The sequence below is a fragment of the Carcharhinus amblyrhynchos genome, chromosome 9, assembly GCF_965287045.1.
Source record: "Carcharhinus amblyrhynchos chromosome 9, sCarAmb.v2.hapA, whole genome shotgun sequence".
In the NCBI taxonomy this organism is placed as follows: domain Eukaryota; kingdom Metazoa; phylum Chordata; class Chondrichthyes; order Carcharhiniformes; family Carcharhinidae; genus Carcharhinus; species Carcharhinus amblyrhynchos.
The window spans coordinates 39,973,507-39,990,223 of record NC_137332.1 but is presented as its reverse complement, the minus strand read 5'-3'; the positions used below and the strand labels follow the sequence as shown (position 1 = coordinate 39,990,223).

Below are 16,717 nucleotides of genomic sequence, written 5' to 3'. Positions count from 1 at the left end.
AGAAATGTGAGGCAACCCGCCTCCACCACCTTCCTGAACCGTGTGTTCCAGACCGTCACCATCCTCTGGATAAAAATGGGTTTCCTCACATCTCCCCTAAACTTCCTGCTCCTCAACGTGAACCTGTGACACCTCATGACTGATCCTTCAACTAAGGGGAACAGCTGCTTCTTACTGACTCTGCACACATCTCTCATAATCTTGTACACCTCGATCAAATCACCCCTCAGGCTTCTTTGCTCAACTGAAAACAACCCAAGCCTATCCAATTTGTCTTCATAACTTGAATGTTCCATCCCAGGCAGCATCCTAGTAAATCTCCTCTGCACCCCCTCCAGTGCAATCACATCCTTCTGATAATGTGGCGACCAGAACTGCACACAGTACTCTAGCTGTGGCCTCACCAAAGCTCTACACAACTCCAACCTGGCTACCCTGCTTTAGTAATCTATGTCTCGATTGACAAAGGCAAGTGCCCCATATGTCTTTTTCATCACCCTACTAACATGCCCTTCTGCTTTCAGCGATCTGTGGATAAACACACTAAGGTCCTTTTGTTCCACAGAACTTTCTAGTGTCCTACCATTCATTGAATACTTTCTTGTCAAATTACTCCTTCCGAAGTGTATCACCTCACACTTTTCAGGGTTAAATTCCATCAGCCACTTAGCTGCCCATTTGACCATTCCATCAATATCTTCTTATAACCCAAGGCACTTTGCCTTACTGTTAACCACCCATCCAATCTTTGTGTCATCCACAAATTTACTAATCCTACCCCCACATGGTCATCAATGTCATATATATAAATGATGAATAATAGGGAGACCAACACAGATCCCTATGGCACGCTACTGGTCACTGGCTTCCAGTCACTAAAGCAGCTTCCTGTTATCACTCTCTGTCTCCTATAACTGAGCTAATTTTGAATCCACTTTATCAAATTACCCTCTATCCCATGTGAATTATCTTCGTCACACGTCTCCCACATGGGACCTTATCAAAGACTGTGCTGAAATCCATATAAACTATATTGACTGCACTACCCTCATCTATACCCCTGATCACTCTTCAAAATATTCAATCAAATTTGTTATGCATGACCTCCCTCTGACAATGCCACGCCGACTATCCCTGATCAAGCTTTGCCTCTCCAAGTGGAGATAGATGTTGTACTTCAGAAGTTTTTCTAATAGTTTCCCTACCACTGACGTGAGACTCACTGTTCTGTAGTTCCCTGATTTATCTTTACGACCCTTCTTAAATAGCGGAACCACATTAGCCATTCTCCAGTCCTCTGGTACCTCCCCCATGATGTGGAGATGCCAGCGTTGGACTGGGATAAACACAGTAAGAAGTCTCACAACACCAGGTTAAAGTTCAACAAGTTTATTTGATAGTAAACCCACAAGCTTTCGGGGTTTGCCCTTCTATCAGGTGTGGAATTCTTCACTCACCTGATGAAGGGGCAAACCCCGAAAGCTTGTGGGTTTACTATCAAATAAACTTGCTGGACTTTAACCTGGTGTTGTGAGACTTCTTACTGTGTTTACCTCCCCCATGGCCAGAGAAGAATTGAAAATTCCCTGCAATCTCTTGTCTCCCACAGCAGCCTTGGGCACAATTCATCTGGACCTGGAAATTTCTCTACTTTTAGGGCCGCCAATCTCCAAAACCTTGTCCTTCCCTTTGTCAATGTTTTCACCAATAAACATAAAAATTGCTCTTTGTTAGATTCATGGGGAGTATTTTGGACAAAGGATGAACACAGGCTTCAAATTAATTCAGCATTAATAAGGCTTCTTGAAAGTTAATTATGGCCCTAATTAGTTATTATCATTATTTAAATTTGTTTAGATGTGCTGAACAGCTACTAATAGTTTTAGCCCTCAGGTGGCGATAAGGTGCAATTTTTGTGGAGCAGTATAGTTGGATCCTCGCACCCAGTCAACTGAAGTGCTCTGGCTGGCACATAGTGGCAAATTGCAAGATGGCTCAGGGACTGAGGAAGAGGGTCCACAGATGTTTGGATGTGGCACTGGTGGCAATCACAAAAGGGGCTCAGAGTACAAGAAATGTTCAGTGTTTGCAGCAGGAAAGAATGCCACCTCTCCCTTTAAAGTTTCTTGATGTGTGTTTTTTAGGTCCTTTCACAGCTTCAGCAGCAATGGTTATGAAATGGTGCACGGCCCCGGCATTGTACCTAAAACAACTTACCTTGTTTCTGAAAGCACCTTCTCTCCTTCATCCTGCAGTCTCAGCAGTGAAAACCACTAACAGGGACCACTGCTGGCCAACTGATTGGGCCAGCAACTCTGGAAGCAGTCTATCATCCTCAGTGCAATAGTGTACCTTGATGACAGTCTCTTAATTGGTCATCTCTTATAGAATGCCAACCATGGTCCCATTGCCTACCCAGGGTAGTTTAACAATGTAACTGCATTGGGGTTGGATCTTGCTTTCAGTCCCTGTAAGAGGACAACTTATCCTGAGGAAAAATTCAGCACAGTATCTTGCGCTAAATGCAGACTAAAGCAACACTTTTAGCTTAGACCCTTATCTTGGCTATCTCATTATCTCCTAAACTGTTAAGCAAAAATTGCTCCCTTTATTGCCAGGTTGATCTGAAATAAAATACCCATCTTCTGATTTGATCATGCAGCTCTAAATGTTACACATATTTATCATTACCTGTTCATGCCTTGTTCAGAGAATTAAAATTGGCTTCTCACTTTTCATTACCATAGAATCCCTATAGTGCAAAAAGAAGCCATTTGGCCCATTGAGTCTGCACCAACTCTCTAAAAGAGCATCCAATCCAGGCCCACACCTCTGCCCTATCCCTGTAACCCCATGCATTTACCATGGCTAATCCACCTAACTTACACATCTTTGGAGACTAAAGGGTAATTTAGCATGACCAATCCACCCAACCTGCACATCTTTGGACTTTGGGAGAAAACAGGAGCACCTGGAGGGAACCCTCACAGAAGGAGAGACTGTGCAAACGCCACAGTTACCCAAGGTTGGAATTGACCCTGGGTGTCTGGCGTGTGAGGCAGCAGTGCTAACCATTGTGCCATCTATTAATATTTATATTCCATTATAGAAGGTTAAGAATTGTGAGAGTTAGTGGCAGACACATTTCAAAAAACTTTGTTGTGGAGTCAGGAGAGGAAGGTGTACTCTCCTGACTGAAGGATTTCCTTATCGAGATCCATCATCCTCTTTCCTCTTCCACTCCAGCTCTCCCCCATAGACAATCCATCAACCCGCTTCTGGTTTGTATCAGCTGAACGCTTTGATAAAATTTCATCCTTCATCTGAAGTATCCATAAATCTATTCTTAGTTTAATGACATTCTAAACTTACAAGAGCTTTTGAAAGTTATTTGAACAATTTTCACTCATTATTTGTAAAACTAAAACAGTATTAATAACAGTCACTTGGAGTACTGCGTCCAGTTCTGGTCGCCGTACTACCGGAAGGATGTAGAGATCCTGGAGAGAGTGCAGAGGAGATTTACCAGGATGCTGCCTGGTATGGAAGGGCTGTCTTACGAGGAAAGATTGAATGAACTTGGGCTGTTTTCCCTTGAGAGACATCGGCTGAGGGGAGATCTAATAGAGGTTTATAAGATTATGAAGGGGATAGATAGAGTAAATGGTGGTAAGCTTTTTCCGCTATTAGAAATGGATAGAACGAGGGGTCACGGGCTTAGGGTGAGGGGGGCTAGGTATAAGACAAATATTAGAGGGCAGTTTTTCACGCAAAGGGTAGTGGGGGTGTGGAATGCACTGCCGAGTAAGGTGGTGGAAGCAGGCACGCTAGGGTTGTTTAAGAGTCACTTAGACAGCCACATGAGCGGGCTACATATAGGGGGATACAGTAGGCCTTACTAAACATTGTAGGCTTGGGAATATGTTTTGCCTCAGGGATGTTAGTCTTTGCCTGTTTAATAATGAATTTTTTTGTCTCCACAGGCATTTAAGTCCAGCAAGGGGCATGCATGCGGCAGGTTGTAGTGGGCTGCTCTTGGACGTTGCTTCGGGAGTTGCCTATTGCTTCATGTCGTTAGTGTGCTTAAACTGGACCATCTCAAGGGCAACATGACAGCTCAGAGACTATCTCTGTTACTGTGCGGACACATGGATTTGGGCCTGTGTCTGTGGGAGTTTGCACGTTCTCCCCGTGGTTGCGTGGGTTTCCTCCGGGTGCTCCGGTTTCCTCCCACATCCCCAAAGATGTGCTTTTAGGCTGATTGATTGGGTACTAAATTGTCCCTAAATTGGACCTCCCTGATCCTCGCACATTAGGCGTAGACTAAAATCATGAATAGGTCACTGAGACAGTGGGACGGCGGCGCGGGCTCGTTGGGCCGAAGGGCCTGTTTCCCGTGCTGTGTTGTTCTTTGTTCTTTGTTCTAGTTACAAAAGCCTTTGAATCAATTCAGATTGATGTCTCTTGAGGTATTGGAATGTCATAACAATGGAAAAATACTGTTGAGGAACCAACAGGGGGCTAAAATATTTAGTATCATGGTAATTGCCCCATGAGCATTTGGTCTATTTCATTAGTAGGTCGGGTAAAAAACATTGATTTGTGAATTTAACAACTTTAATGATTGACATTGCACTCCGGTCCAGGTGGGGACATCTAGCTCTCAAATAAAAGTTTTGCTTCTGAAGCAGGTGCTTGAAATGACACTGTTAAACTGTAAAGATCAATCTTGGCCCAAAGGTAACTTTCTTGCCTCCGAGTTAGAAGGTTGTGGGTTAAATCTCACTCCAGAGATTTGAGCACACAATGTAGGCTGAAGTGCTCATTCAACATGAAGGGATTATTGTACGATGAGAGATGGCAACTGGAATTTTCTGGTCATTCATGCTTTGACACTGCTGCTAGTGAGGATGAATAATTTGGCACTCAGCCAAATCTCCATTTGCTGCAGCAGGATCAGAGAAACCCATTGGCATGAACAGCCGGAAAATTCCAGCACCGATCTTTCTGTTCAGATGTATAAACAGAAACTCCATCTGCTTTTCAGGTAGAAGCAAAAGATCACATTTGTACATTTGAAGATAAACAGGGAAGTCTCTCTAATGATCTGGTCAATATTTATGCCTCAACCAAGATCACTCCAATTGATTACTTGGCCATTATCACATTCCTATTCGTGGGTTATTGCCATGTGCAAATTTGTTGTCACTTTCTCTATGTTACAACAGTGATTACAATTCCAAAGTATTTAATGGACCCAAAAGCATTTTGGGAGCTCCTAAGGTCATGAAAGGTCCTTTACAAATGCAAGAGGGGGGAAGTAAAGAGGTTAATGTTGCAAGTTCTGTGATTGCACGGGTAAGTGGCATGGGAGGGGGATAGGGAGATGGGTGTGATGGGGGAATGGGCCATGGGTATCACGAAGGGTGCACTCCCTGCGGAATGATGACAGGGGGGTGAGGAGGAGATGTGCTTCAAGGTAGCATTGTGCTGGATCTGGCAAAAATAATGGAGGATGTTCCTTTGAATATGGAGGTTAGTGGCGTTCAAAGTGAGACCAAAGGAGACCCTATCATGGTTCTGAGAGGGATGGGAAGGGTAAGGGCAGATGTGTGGAAAATTGATCAAACCTATTTGAGTGCCCAGTTAACCACACTTGGGCTAAACCTCGGTGAAGAAAAAAGCAAACATGTCAGAAGCACAATTTTCGAAGGTGATATCATGCAACAGAGATAGAGAAACTGGGAGACTGGGATGGCGTCTTTACAGGGTGTGGGGAGTGATCAGCTGTAGTCATGGTACCTGTGGGAGTCGGTGGATTTGAAATGGACATTGCTGGTCAGTCTATGACCGGAAATAGAGACATGCGATGATTCAGGTGGGTTTATTTCACCATTCCTTCATGAATTACATTTACCGAAGAGATGAAGAAATTATTTTGCAATTGGAAAGTTGGTAAATTGTAAAGTAGGTGAGATTATGCAGTGCATAATTGTCCAAATTTAAAGTGGGCTCTATGGCATTCTAAGAAAAGATATAGGGAGGGATCTGACCAGCTCACCATGCTGGTCAATCGGCGTGGTGAGCCAGTAAGGTGAGAGGCGATAAAATTGGGTTTGTGTCTGATTTCCCACCTCTCGCAATCTTGCTGGCCCCATTCTGCCAGTGAAATCAGCCTTATGCTCATGAATATTAATGGATGCTTAGCATGTCATTAACGAGCCCGGGATGCAATTGTCCAGACTCACTTAACTTAGTCCCTTTGCTGGTCAAAGTTCTCACCAGTGAGGATTGCAGATGGTCCCCACCAACGGGACCAGATGTGATGGCCTTGCCAGTGGGACTGGAGGCAATTGAAACCCCTGGCTGGTCAGGGGCAGGGCTGGACTGTGCCCCTTGGGGGCACAGTGTGTATAGAGTACACTGGAAGATCAGGGCACCCCTAAAACTCAGCAGCTGGCCTCACAGGCAGTCTGAGATGCCACACCCCCCTGAGACTCCACCCCCCCCATTGGAAAGATTCATATTGCGGCCTATGTATTGCACAGAGTGCCATAAATTACCATTACTTACCTCGCTGAGAAAAAACTGGTAAGAAAACCTCCTGTTTTCTTTCCCGTTTTACACTTAAAATTTTTTTTTAGAAAATTCGGCCCATAAATTACAATTAGTGATCTAAAAACAAAGCCTTCTGGCTTGCACTGCAAGTCATATGATAATAGTGTGAACAAATGCAACATAAAATTCCAGGATTTCATCACCTGGCCTATTTCATTGCTTCCCTTTCATTGTGAGCATAGAATTGCAGGTAGCTTGTACTGTAGCTTTCTCAGGAGCTTTTGCTCCTGATTATTACTCTTCTAAAGAAATGGTCAATAGTTTAGTGGAATATTTGTACAATAGTTCTGTGGAATATTTGTAAAGAAGGCAATCTTCATGAATTTCCAATAATCACTGGAGAACAGAATAAATAGCTGACAGTGATTGGAATATTCTGGTCTCCTTAAACTGTGGCACATCTTTTCTTCACATCTTCCTATTTTACATTTTTCTAACTTTATTTTACTTTTATCTATTATACCTTTTTACTGTCAATATTTATTTTGAAGTTGGCTAGATATATCTTTGTTCTATAAAAATATCACAAACATACAAATATAAATAAGCAAATCACTCAGAGAAGGGAAAAGCCCTCATCTCTGTCACAAATCAGTGACTCCTTGGCTGAAATTGCTCTGTATTTGGCAGAGTGAAGGAATGGGTAGGAAAAGCAACCTTGAAGGTGCTGCCACCAATGGAGGTTTTTTCCGCCATACATAGAAGAGAAAATCCAAAGAGCAGGTTGAACTCAAGGCTGATGGGGTGGGCTCTTACTGAGTACACCTTGCCAGCAACTTAGTTTTTTAAAGATCGGGGCACCATTTTTAAAGGTTGCCCAATGCATAATAGTTCACATGGAAACCCCCTCCCTCTCCTTCCCCTCCCTAGAACTGCTGCTGATACTGTCCTCTGGCACTTCTCCCGGCACTGCCCAAGCAGTGAACCATTAGTGACTGGACTGGGCCCACTACCCCCTGAGTGATGTAATCCTCTGAAGGATGGATCTCTGAAATCCTCTAGAAGGTTTGCCCACCAGGTGTACACCATGGAACACCAATTGGAATTCACACCTGTTTGTCCTCATGCCAATGTGAATGGATTTTCCTGTGTATGGGGAGGGGATAATTCAAGCCTAGAGGCCTGACAATGAGGTTCAATTGCATAATAATGATGTTCCTTATGCTGAACATCGGGAATCCTGTTATGCCACTAGCAGGGAGCAGGGACAAGCATGGCAAGACTTTCTGCTAATGTTAAACGTGATTCATGCCTCTCGCCAGATTTTCCACATCCATTATCAAACCTGCCTGAAAAGAAACTAATTCAAGTCCCTTCCATAAGGGGTTACACTTTCTCAGCATCTCCACTGTCAAACCCCAAAAAGTCTCATATATTTCAATCTGATTATCTCTCAATCTTCTAAACTCCAGTGGCAACAAGAAGAAACTGTCCAGTGAGTACTCTAATGGACTCCTTTGAACTCCATCAGAAGTCACAACAGAAGTAAAATTAATACAATTTTCCTTATATATCACTTAGTTTTATATGTTATGAATTTTAACCTGCAGGTAGATGTTGTAAATGCCACTCGCATAAATATATCTTTTGATGGTATAGTTTAAGAATGCTTAGTATTTCAACACTTTTTGCTATGTAAGCCATTTTTGCTCATTTCTCCCAAAAAAATTCCTTTTTTTGGGAGAAATTTAGATTCAGCCCCAGAAATCAACAAACTGATTAAGAAAGGGAAAAGAAAATAGGAATCCAAACTAACAAGAAACATAAAGACACAGTGTAAAAGCTTCTTTAGGTGCCTGAGAAGGAAAAGATTAGTTAGTACAAATGTGGACCCTTTACAGATGGAGACGGGGAATTTATAACGGAGAACAGGGAAATGTCAGAGAAACTAAATAGTTACTTTGCATCTGAGTTGACAGAAATAAAGATACAGAAAATCTCCCATAAATACTAGGTAACCAAGGGACTTATGAAATTGAGGAACTAAAATAAATTAGTATTAGCAAAAGGTAGGACAGGGAAAATTAACTGCATTGAAGGTTGATAAATCCCCTGGACCAGATAGTTTCATCCGTGAGTGTTAAAGGAGGTGGCTAGAGAGACTGGATGGTTATCTTTCAAAATTTTGGAGATTCTGGTAAGGTTCCAGTGGACTGGAAAGTAGCAAACGTAACCCAACTATTTAAAAAATGAGGAAAAGGGAGAATGGAGAGCTACAAATCTATTAATTTGATGTCAGCAGTAGGTAAAATGTTAGAATCTATTGTAAAAGCTGTGATTACAGTACATTTAGAAAAGAAAGGTAAAACTGGACAGAATCAATATGGATTTAAAAAAGGAAAGTCATGTTTGACAAACTTGTTGGAGTTTTTGAGGATATTATGTGTAGCATAGATAAGTGATAATGGTGTCAATATCTTTTTAATTACATTGTTAATCAGGTAATGGTTATTGGTAGATCTATGAATAGGAACACTTCCCTTCAGGGCTGAGATGTTTTATCAACACTTATAATAACACTTAGTTTAATGTTTTTAAGTTTCCTTAATGATTTGATTTTGCTTGATGCAGTATCCCTTTAAGGGGCTGTTCTTTTGACTGGTCCTTCAGTTTGTTTAACTTACAGTAAAGAGTTTCACAACACCAGGTAAAGTCCAACAGGTTTATTTGGAATCATGAGCTTTCAGAGCACTGCTCCTTTCTCAGGTGAGTGAGGTTTGTATTCCCTACAGTTGCAAAGAATGACCACACTGAAACTTAAGAAATTATTAAGCAAGTAGGTTGGATGTAGATATGATGTTTCCCTTGGCTGGTAAGTTTAAAACCAGAGGGGATGGTCTCAGGATAATAGATGGTCATCAGAAACTGAGATGAGGAGGAAATTCTTCACTTAGGGTGGTAAATCTTTGTAACTCTCTATCCCAGTAGGCTGTGGAAACTCAATTATTCAGCATGTTCAAGACAGAAATCGATAAGATTTCTGGAGACTAACAATATCAAGGGATATGGAGATATTGAGGAAAAGCAGCTCTGTGGTAGATGCTTAGCCGTAATCTAATTGAACAGTGGAGGAGATGGGCCTGAATGGCCTACCCGTTACTATGTTCCTAATTCTAGATCTTACAACTAAGGGAGTATTTTTGAAATATAGTCACTGTTGTAATGTAGATAACGTAACAACCAATTTGTGTGTAACAATCTCCCATAAACAGCATGTAATAATGACCATATAATCTGTTTTGTTATGTTAATTCATGAGTAAATATATGCCAAAACACCAAGATAAATCTGTTCTTCTTTGAAATTGTGTCATGGGATTGTTATGTCCAATTAGAGCAAATGGGCCCTCAGTTTAATGTCTCATTTGAAAGATTCCTTCCGTGCTGTCTTGAATCAGCTTAGATTTCTGTACTCCAGTCTTTTGGAATAAGATTTGAACCCATAACTCACCTGAGTAAGGGGCAGCACACCAAAAGCTCATAATTCCAAATAAACTGTTGGACTTTAACCTGGTGTTGTAGGAGTTCTTACTGTGCCCACCCCAGTCCAATTCCGGCAACTCCACATCTTGTTTAATTTAGTTTCATTGGTTATATTCAAAATAATATAAAAGGGGGATAGCTGGAACACTGAGGGGAAGGGGAAATAGGAGAGTCTGTGACTTGGCTTGCTATCTTGGAAATAAACCAGCCTTAAGGTACAGGCCAGCTTCAGACTCATTGGTCGTGAGTTTCCTGCTCCGCTACACTGGTTAAGTAGTATAGTGGGACAGGAAATGTAAGCAGGAGGCCAAAAATGAGAATTGTGCCCAGCATCCGGCCAATCGCAATCTTCCCAGGTCACGCCGGGAAACAATGCGAGGCTAATTTTAATGTTCAGTGGCTGATTTAAATCTGCTTAGCAAGCCCGGGATACTATTGTCTGGGCTGACTTAGGTTTTCAGCCTCGCCAGTGCAAGTCCACACCAGCGTGGACCACAGTTGGTCTCCAGCAATGGTTGGGAATGTAAGTTGTGAGGAAGGAGGCTTCAAGAGGACTTGGATAGGCTACACTAATGAGCTTAAACAGGGCATATGGAATATAATGCAAATAATTGTGAACTTATTCACTTTGGTAGAAAAAACAGAAAGGCAGATTATTTCTTAAATGATGAGAGGTTGGGAAATGTGGGTGTCCAAAGGGACCTGGGTGTCTTTGTTAATGAGAAAATCATGCATGTCGGTGCAGTTATATAGAGCTTTGGTGAGACCACATCTAGTTCCTTCATCTAAGGAGAAATGTACTTGCCATAAAGGAAGTGCAGCTGAGGTTCACCACATTGATCCTGGGATGATGGAATTATTTCATAAGAGATTGAAGAAATTAGCTTTGTATTCCCTACAGTTGTGAAGAATGACCTCATTGAAACTTAAAAAAAATTAAGCAGCTAGCTGGATGTAGATATGATGTTTCCCTTGGCTGGTAAGTTAAAACCAGGGGGACAGTCTCAGGATAATAGATAGGTCATCAGAAACTGAGATGAGGAGGAAATTCTTCACTCGGGGTGTTGAATCTTTGTAATTATCTACCCCAGTAGTCTAAGGAAGCTCAATCAATGAACTTGTTCAAGACACAAATCGACAAGATTTCTGGAGACTAATAACATCAAGGGATATGGAGATATTGTAGAAAAGCAGCAGTAAGGTACATGCTTAGCCATGATCTAATTGAATAGTGGAGCAGTTAGATGGGCCTGAATGGCCTACCCAGCTACTATGTTCCTAATTCTTGATCTTACAACTAAGGTAGTATTTTGAAATATAGTCACTGTTGAAATGTAGGTAACGTGACAACCAATTTGTATGTAATAATCTCCCATAAACAACATGTAATAATGACCATATAATCTGTTTTTGTTACGTTGATTCATGGGTATATCTATGCCAAAACACCATACATAACTCTATTCTTTGAAATTGTGTCATGGGATTTTAATGTCCAACTGGAGCAGGTGGGCCTTCAGTTTAATGTCTAATTTGAAAAATTCCCTCAGTACTGTTCTGAAACAGCTTAGATTTCTGTACTCCAGTCTTTTGGAGTGGGATTTGAACCCATTAATTCTGAGAGGCAAGAGTGCTATCAATTGATCGAAGCTGAGATGTTTACGTTGCACAAAAGCCAGATACAGAAGAGAGTTCAGAGATGCTTCTGGAAATGAAAGAAGTTATGGAGAATGGAAAGGATTTCAGCATAAGGACAAGATTTTTAAATAGGAGGACAACTGGCCAAGTAGTTCAGCTGGCACCAGATGGGTGGCTATAAATTGGTGCAGGAAAGGACATGAGTCGTAGTTTTTGATGAACTGAAATTAACAGAGCCTGAAGGATGGTAATGAGAGTATTAAAATAGTTAAAATCAGAAAGGCCTGAATAGGATTTTCTGCAGCAGATGTACTGATGCAGTGATGCAGAAGATGTTACAGAGGTTGAATTAGATGTACTTTGCAATGGTGAAGATAGAGATAAAATTCAATTTTAGCAGAGGTGCAAAGTAAGCGAAAGCATATCAAGCACCTTTATACAAGCTCCCCAATTTTCCATTCCACTAAAATTGCTCATAATTCTCCCAAGCTAAAGTTACACTTCACCCGATATGTCAGTAGGCGAGATCAAGTTTGAACAGGACATCATGATTGTGAACACTAAAAATTATGGCTTTGGTTTTCATCCTGTATAACTGTAGGACTGTAGATTGGAGGTGATTCTCTGCCCCTGGATAATCTCACAAGAGGGGCCATTGTGCAATTTGTGCCACAGAAAATTCCACCTTCCTGCAGCGTCATAATCTTGCTCCCGCGCCCCCCCCCACCCCCCGCTGCCACTGAACCAGATTGACATATTTGAATGGATTTTAGCTGGACTCACCTGGCTGCCAGTATGCATGGACCTGCCGATGCAAAGGGAAGCCAGCAAGAATCACAAATGGAGACCGGCGTGATGATCACATGTTGGGGGTGGTCTTAGAAGCCTTTGGAGTCCTTGGGTGGTCAAGGACATGGCAGGCATTGCCCCTGGCACTGCCAATGTGGCACTGCCAGGTTGACTGCCAATGGGGTGGGGCCTGAAAGGCGGGTCTGAACGGGAGAGTGAAAAGGGGTGGGGTGGGGTCTGAAGGTGGGGTGAATGAGAGGGTGGACATAAAAGGGTTGGGCTTCTGGTGATCCATAGTGGGGTTTTGCATTCTTGGGGTAGTGCCGATTTGCAGGCGGCGGGCGGGGGCTGATGCTAGTGAATGGGGTCTTCGTCAGTGAGTGGGGGGGTATGTTCTAGAGGGTTGTCTGGAGATCGGGGTGTCCTTTGATCTCCGAGGAGCCGATCTTGCTGATGTCTTTAGGTCCAACACATCTCTTTGCCAGCAGAAATCTCTCCAAGCCTCAAAAAATGACTTAAGTATGGATTGCGGTCTGGATCGTGCAGACCCACCTGGCAGGAATTGCACCAGTTTTCTTGCCAGCGACAACACTTTGAAATATTTTGGGAGAATTGTGCCCACTGTATTTTTATGTATGTATTTGTTTAATAGTCAGGTTTCATAAATGTCAGGTAGATAAGTTTTACAATTTGAGTTATATACTTGTTGCCATTCACTTCAATTCATGAAGATATTTTCAAGGTAGCAACAATAACAAACAACAGTTTATAAACTTAGTTTGAACTATTGATAGCTCTTATTTCTTACACTTAAACAACTTCATGATTATTTTTCTCCCCAACTGTAATTGTATCTATCCATAAGATAAAATCTATTTAATTGTTTTACATTAAAAAGGATACAGGCTTCTTCAGTGTAAGGAACTGTGCTGGTAGTTCCTCCCACTACATAACTGTAAAAGGAAACTTCCAGTGTGTAGCAGTAGGAGGTGTCATCCAGAAGACCACCAAGGAAGCGACGTCCCGTGCCTGCTTTCACAGCATCTCGATTAAAGCAAGTACTAGACTAAAAATAAAACGTTTGAAAATTAAGAATTTAAGAACATCAAGACTAATAGTGTTAACATGAAAACAGTTGTATTGCACAGCAGTACAATGTTACTATAATTCCACATTGTTATGAAATCAATGGCAATAGAATCATACTGTCTAGTGATGAAAATGTCCCTGTTTCAAATTCCCTTGGCAACTTTTAAATACAGAAATGGGAAGCATCTTGGAGCTGAAATTCAACAGCTCCTGAAACCAGGCACAGGACTGCAATGCTTAATTAATCTGCTCTTGTTGAGTATAATGCAGGAGATGGAGTGCAATGCCTCATCCTGTCAGTTTGAATCTTGTTTGATCAAGCCCAAGTTGGGGTATAACATCTCATTTCTCAGCTTGGATCTTGTTTGTCCCTCACATGTGGACCATGAATTGTATTCAATTTGAATTGGTTTTTTGGCTGGATTAAAAGTATGACAATTTGTTCTGTTTTAATTGACTTCACTGTCCAGTAAGTGCTGTCTGCGTTGTTGAATGGCTGGCACCTCAGCTGGGACCTAATATTGTGAGCCACTAGCGTTGTTCATAGCTAGCCAGCGCCTCATAAAGGGAGGTGTATTGTGGCTGCAGCAGTCATGCAGGAAGTGATTCTGACCTGTGAGCCAATGATGGAACAATATGGGAGAGACCCGGCTCCACAGTTTTTGCCTTGGTGGAAGAGTTGATAAATGGGAGAAATGTCCAATAACTGTATTGGGCCTGAAGGACCTCTGGACACAACTAAGAAGGCAATGGGGCTAAATAGCCTTAGAGGTTAATGTTAGTAGTCTAGCAGCGAGGGCCTGAGCAGTGCTGCAAAAGTCCAATGACCTCACATGAATGGTCAAGGTTAGTAAATGCACCTTCAAATGCCATGTCCCTCCAAATGCACACTGGCTTCAGACACTGTCCAATTCACTGCATCCATAAAGCTCTCTTACCAACAATTTATATCAGTCAGGACTCAGGCAAGTCATTCAAATGCTTCACTGTATCCTTACACACTGACCACTGCTGCAAGACTTATACCTACATTTCACAGTTTGCACACATTGCCAGCTACTCAACCATGATAGCCAAGTATTCAACTTTAGCGAAGGTGCAAACACATTGCACTGCTCTCTGTGACACACTTTCCTCTTTCTTACGCAAGAAGGAACACACAACAGGTGGCAGCAAGCACTAATGGGGGAAGGGGGAGTGGATGGAGCCCTACATATCCTGACCACAATGGAAGTGATAGTGCAGATGATTATTGCAATTTCCTTCGCTCAGCAGGAGGCTATGAAACTGTTGAATTTGATGATATCCTCATACCAAATCCTCTTACTCACATCTCACCTCCCCCTCATCTAACACTCCCTTCAGATTTACAAGTTGAAGATAGTGAAAGCTTCTGATAATTACTTTAAATCCTGAACTCCCCATATCATAACTTTACCCTGTGGGCCCGATTTTACTATTTTGATTCTAAGTGCTAGGCAGACTTGAATGTGGGAGTGTTTCAGGTCCAACTTTTAGACCCATTCTCAGGCACCCCCATACACACTCTGTCTGAAAAAACTTTCAGTGATTCTGAATCGCGCTGCACCAACCTGAGGATGGGGCTTATCGTGCCCGAAACATTGCTGCTCCAATCGGCAGCTCCAACTGCGCACGTTCATCAAAACAAATGATAGAATGCTGCTCCCCTACCACATCCCTCCTGGCCCGGATAATATCTCTCACCTGGCCCCCAGAGACATTGCCCCAACCTCACAGCATTACTGACCCTCTTATCCCCCCACCTGCCTGTGATCCAGACCAACTGCAGCCCCCTGCCCTCCCAAAGATCTCAGGCAGAGTGGCAGTGGACACCCCCTTCCCTTTCACTCATCTCAGGCAGAGAGATCCACTCTCCCCCTTCCACCCTACAGCTATCAAGCAGGATGATCTCCCTCACCCCCACCTCAGACCCTCCCGCACAAAGCCCCCATCTCCTCCAGACACCGATGGCTAAGTGACACCTCCCTCTTTCTCCCCTGCCCCCAGTCATTGAGGCACTCACCCACACACCAAACCCCCCAACCCCCACCCCCCAGCCCCATCAGCACACCTGCAAGGGCTCACTTGCCTTTCCCTCAATGCTAAAAAGCAAATTGCATGTAACTTGCTGGAATGTTCTGCCAGATTGCCTGCAGCTGATCTGCCCTAATGCTCCATTAAAAACTCAAGAATGGACAGGCAGACAGGCAGGCAGACATTTCTGCACAAAGTGTGCACACAACCAGCCCCCCGATTCTCTGAAGGTGGCCTGGGGAGGCTGCTAGATGCAGCAGAGGCGAAGCGGGACACCCTCTTCATCCCAGGAGGACGGAGACCAAGGGGGGCTGATGGAAATGTAGCCTGGGAGGAAGTCACTGCCTCGGTCAGTGCTAGGGCACTGGCCCCCCTGAACCAGGAAGCAGTGCTAGAAAAAAGTCAATGACCTCATCTGTGCAGCAAAATTGAGTGCTAAACTCCATTTTGCATCTTCCCCCATATCTCCTCCAGATCCTCCCATTCCCAGCCCCTGACCCCCAGCAGCTCCTTCCTCTCCCCCCAATAAGCCCCACTGTGTTAGCCCTCTAAGAGCCACCACGTGATACTCTACAGGAGTCATGCCACCATTTCTTTCATGGCTCCTTCTGTCTCGATGTGGGTATGCCGGCGTTGGACTGGCGTAAACACAGTAAAAAGTCTGACAACACCAGGTTTTAGTCCAACCGATTTATTTGATAATAGACTCACAAGCTTTCGGGGTTAGTCCCTTTGTCAGGTGAATGGAGAGTTCTGGCCTCAGACAGAGCATATAAAGCACAGACAGTTTAGAGATTACTGATTAGAATGCGATTCCTTACACCTAACCTGCTGTTCAAGACCTGAAGTGGCTGACAATGTGAGTGGAAGTCAGTGCTCCTTCCATTCACATTGTCAGCCACTTCAGGTCTTGAACAGCCGGTTAGGTGTAAGGATTTGCATTCTAATCAGTAATCTCTAAACTGTCTGTGCTTTATATGCTCTGTCTGAGGCCAGAACTCTCCATTCACCTGATGAAGGGACTAACCCCGAAAGCTTGTGAGTCT

At 43.1% G+C, this 16,717-nt stretch overlaps 1 protein-coding gene across 4 annotated transcripts in view; it reads right to left on the bottom strand.

The window, feature by feature from the left end:
- agbl4 (AGBL carboxypeptidase 4) overlaps positions 1-16,717 on the bottom strand; it is a 791,814-nt gene that overhangs the window by 80,579 nt on the left and 694,518 nt on the right. For all 4 annotated transcript variants that reach the window (XM_080195501.1, XM_080195499.1, XM_080195498.1 and 1 more), the window contains one exon: positions 13,431-13,593. In XM_080195501.1, the coding sequence (XP_080051627.1) occupies positions 13,431-13,593 (163 nt within the window). The remainder of the gene's footprint in view (positions 1-13,430; positions 13,594-16,717) is intronic.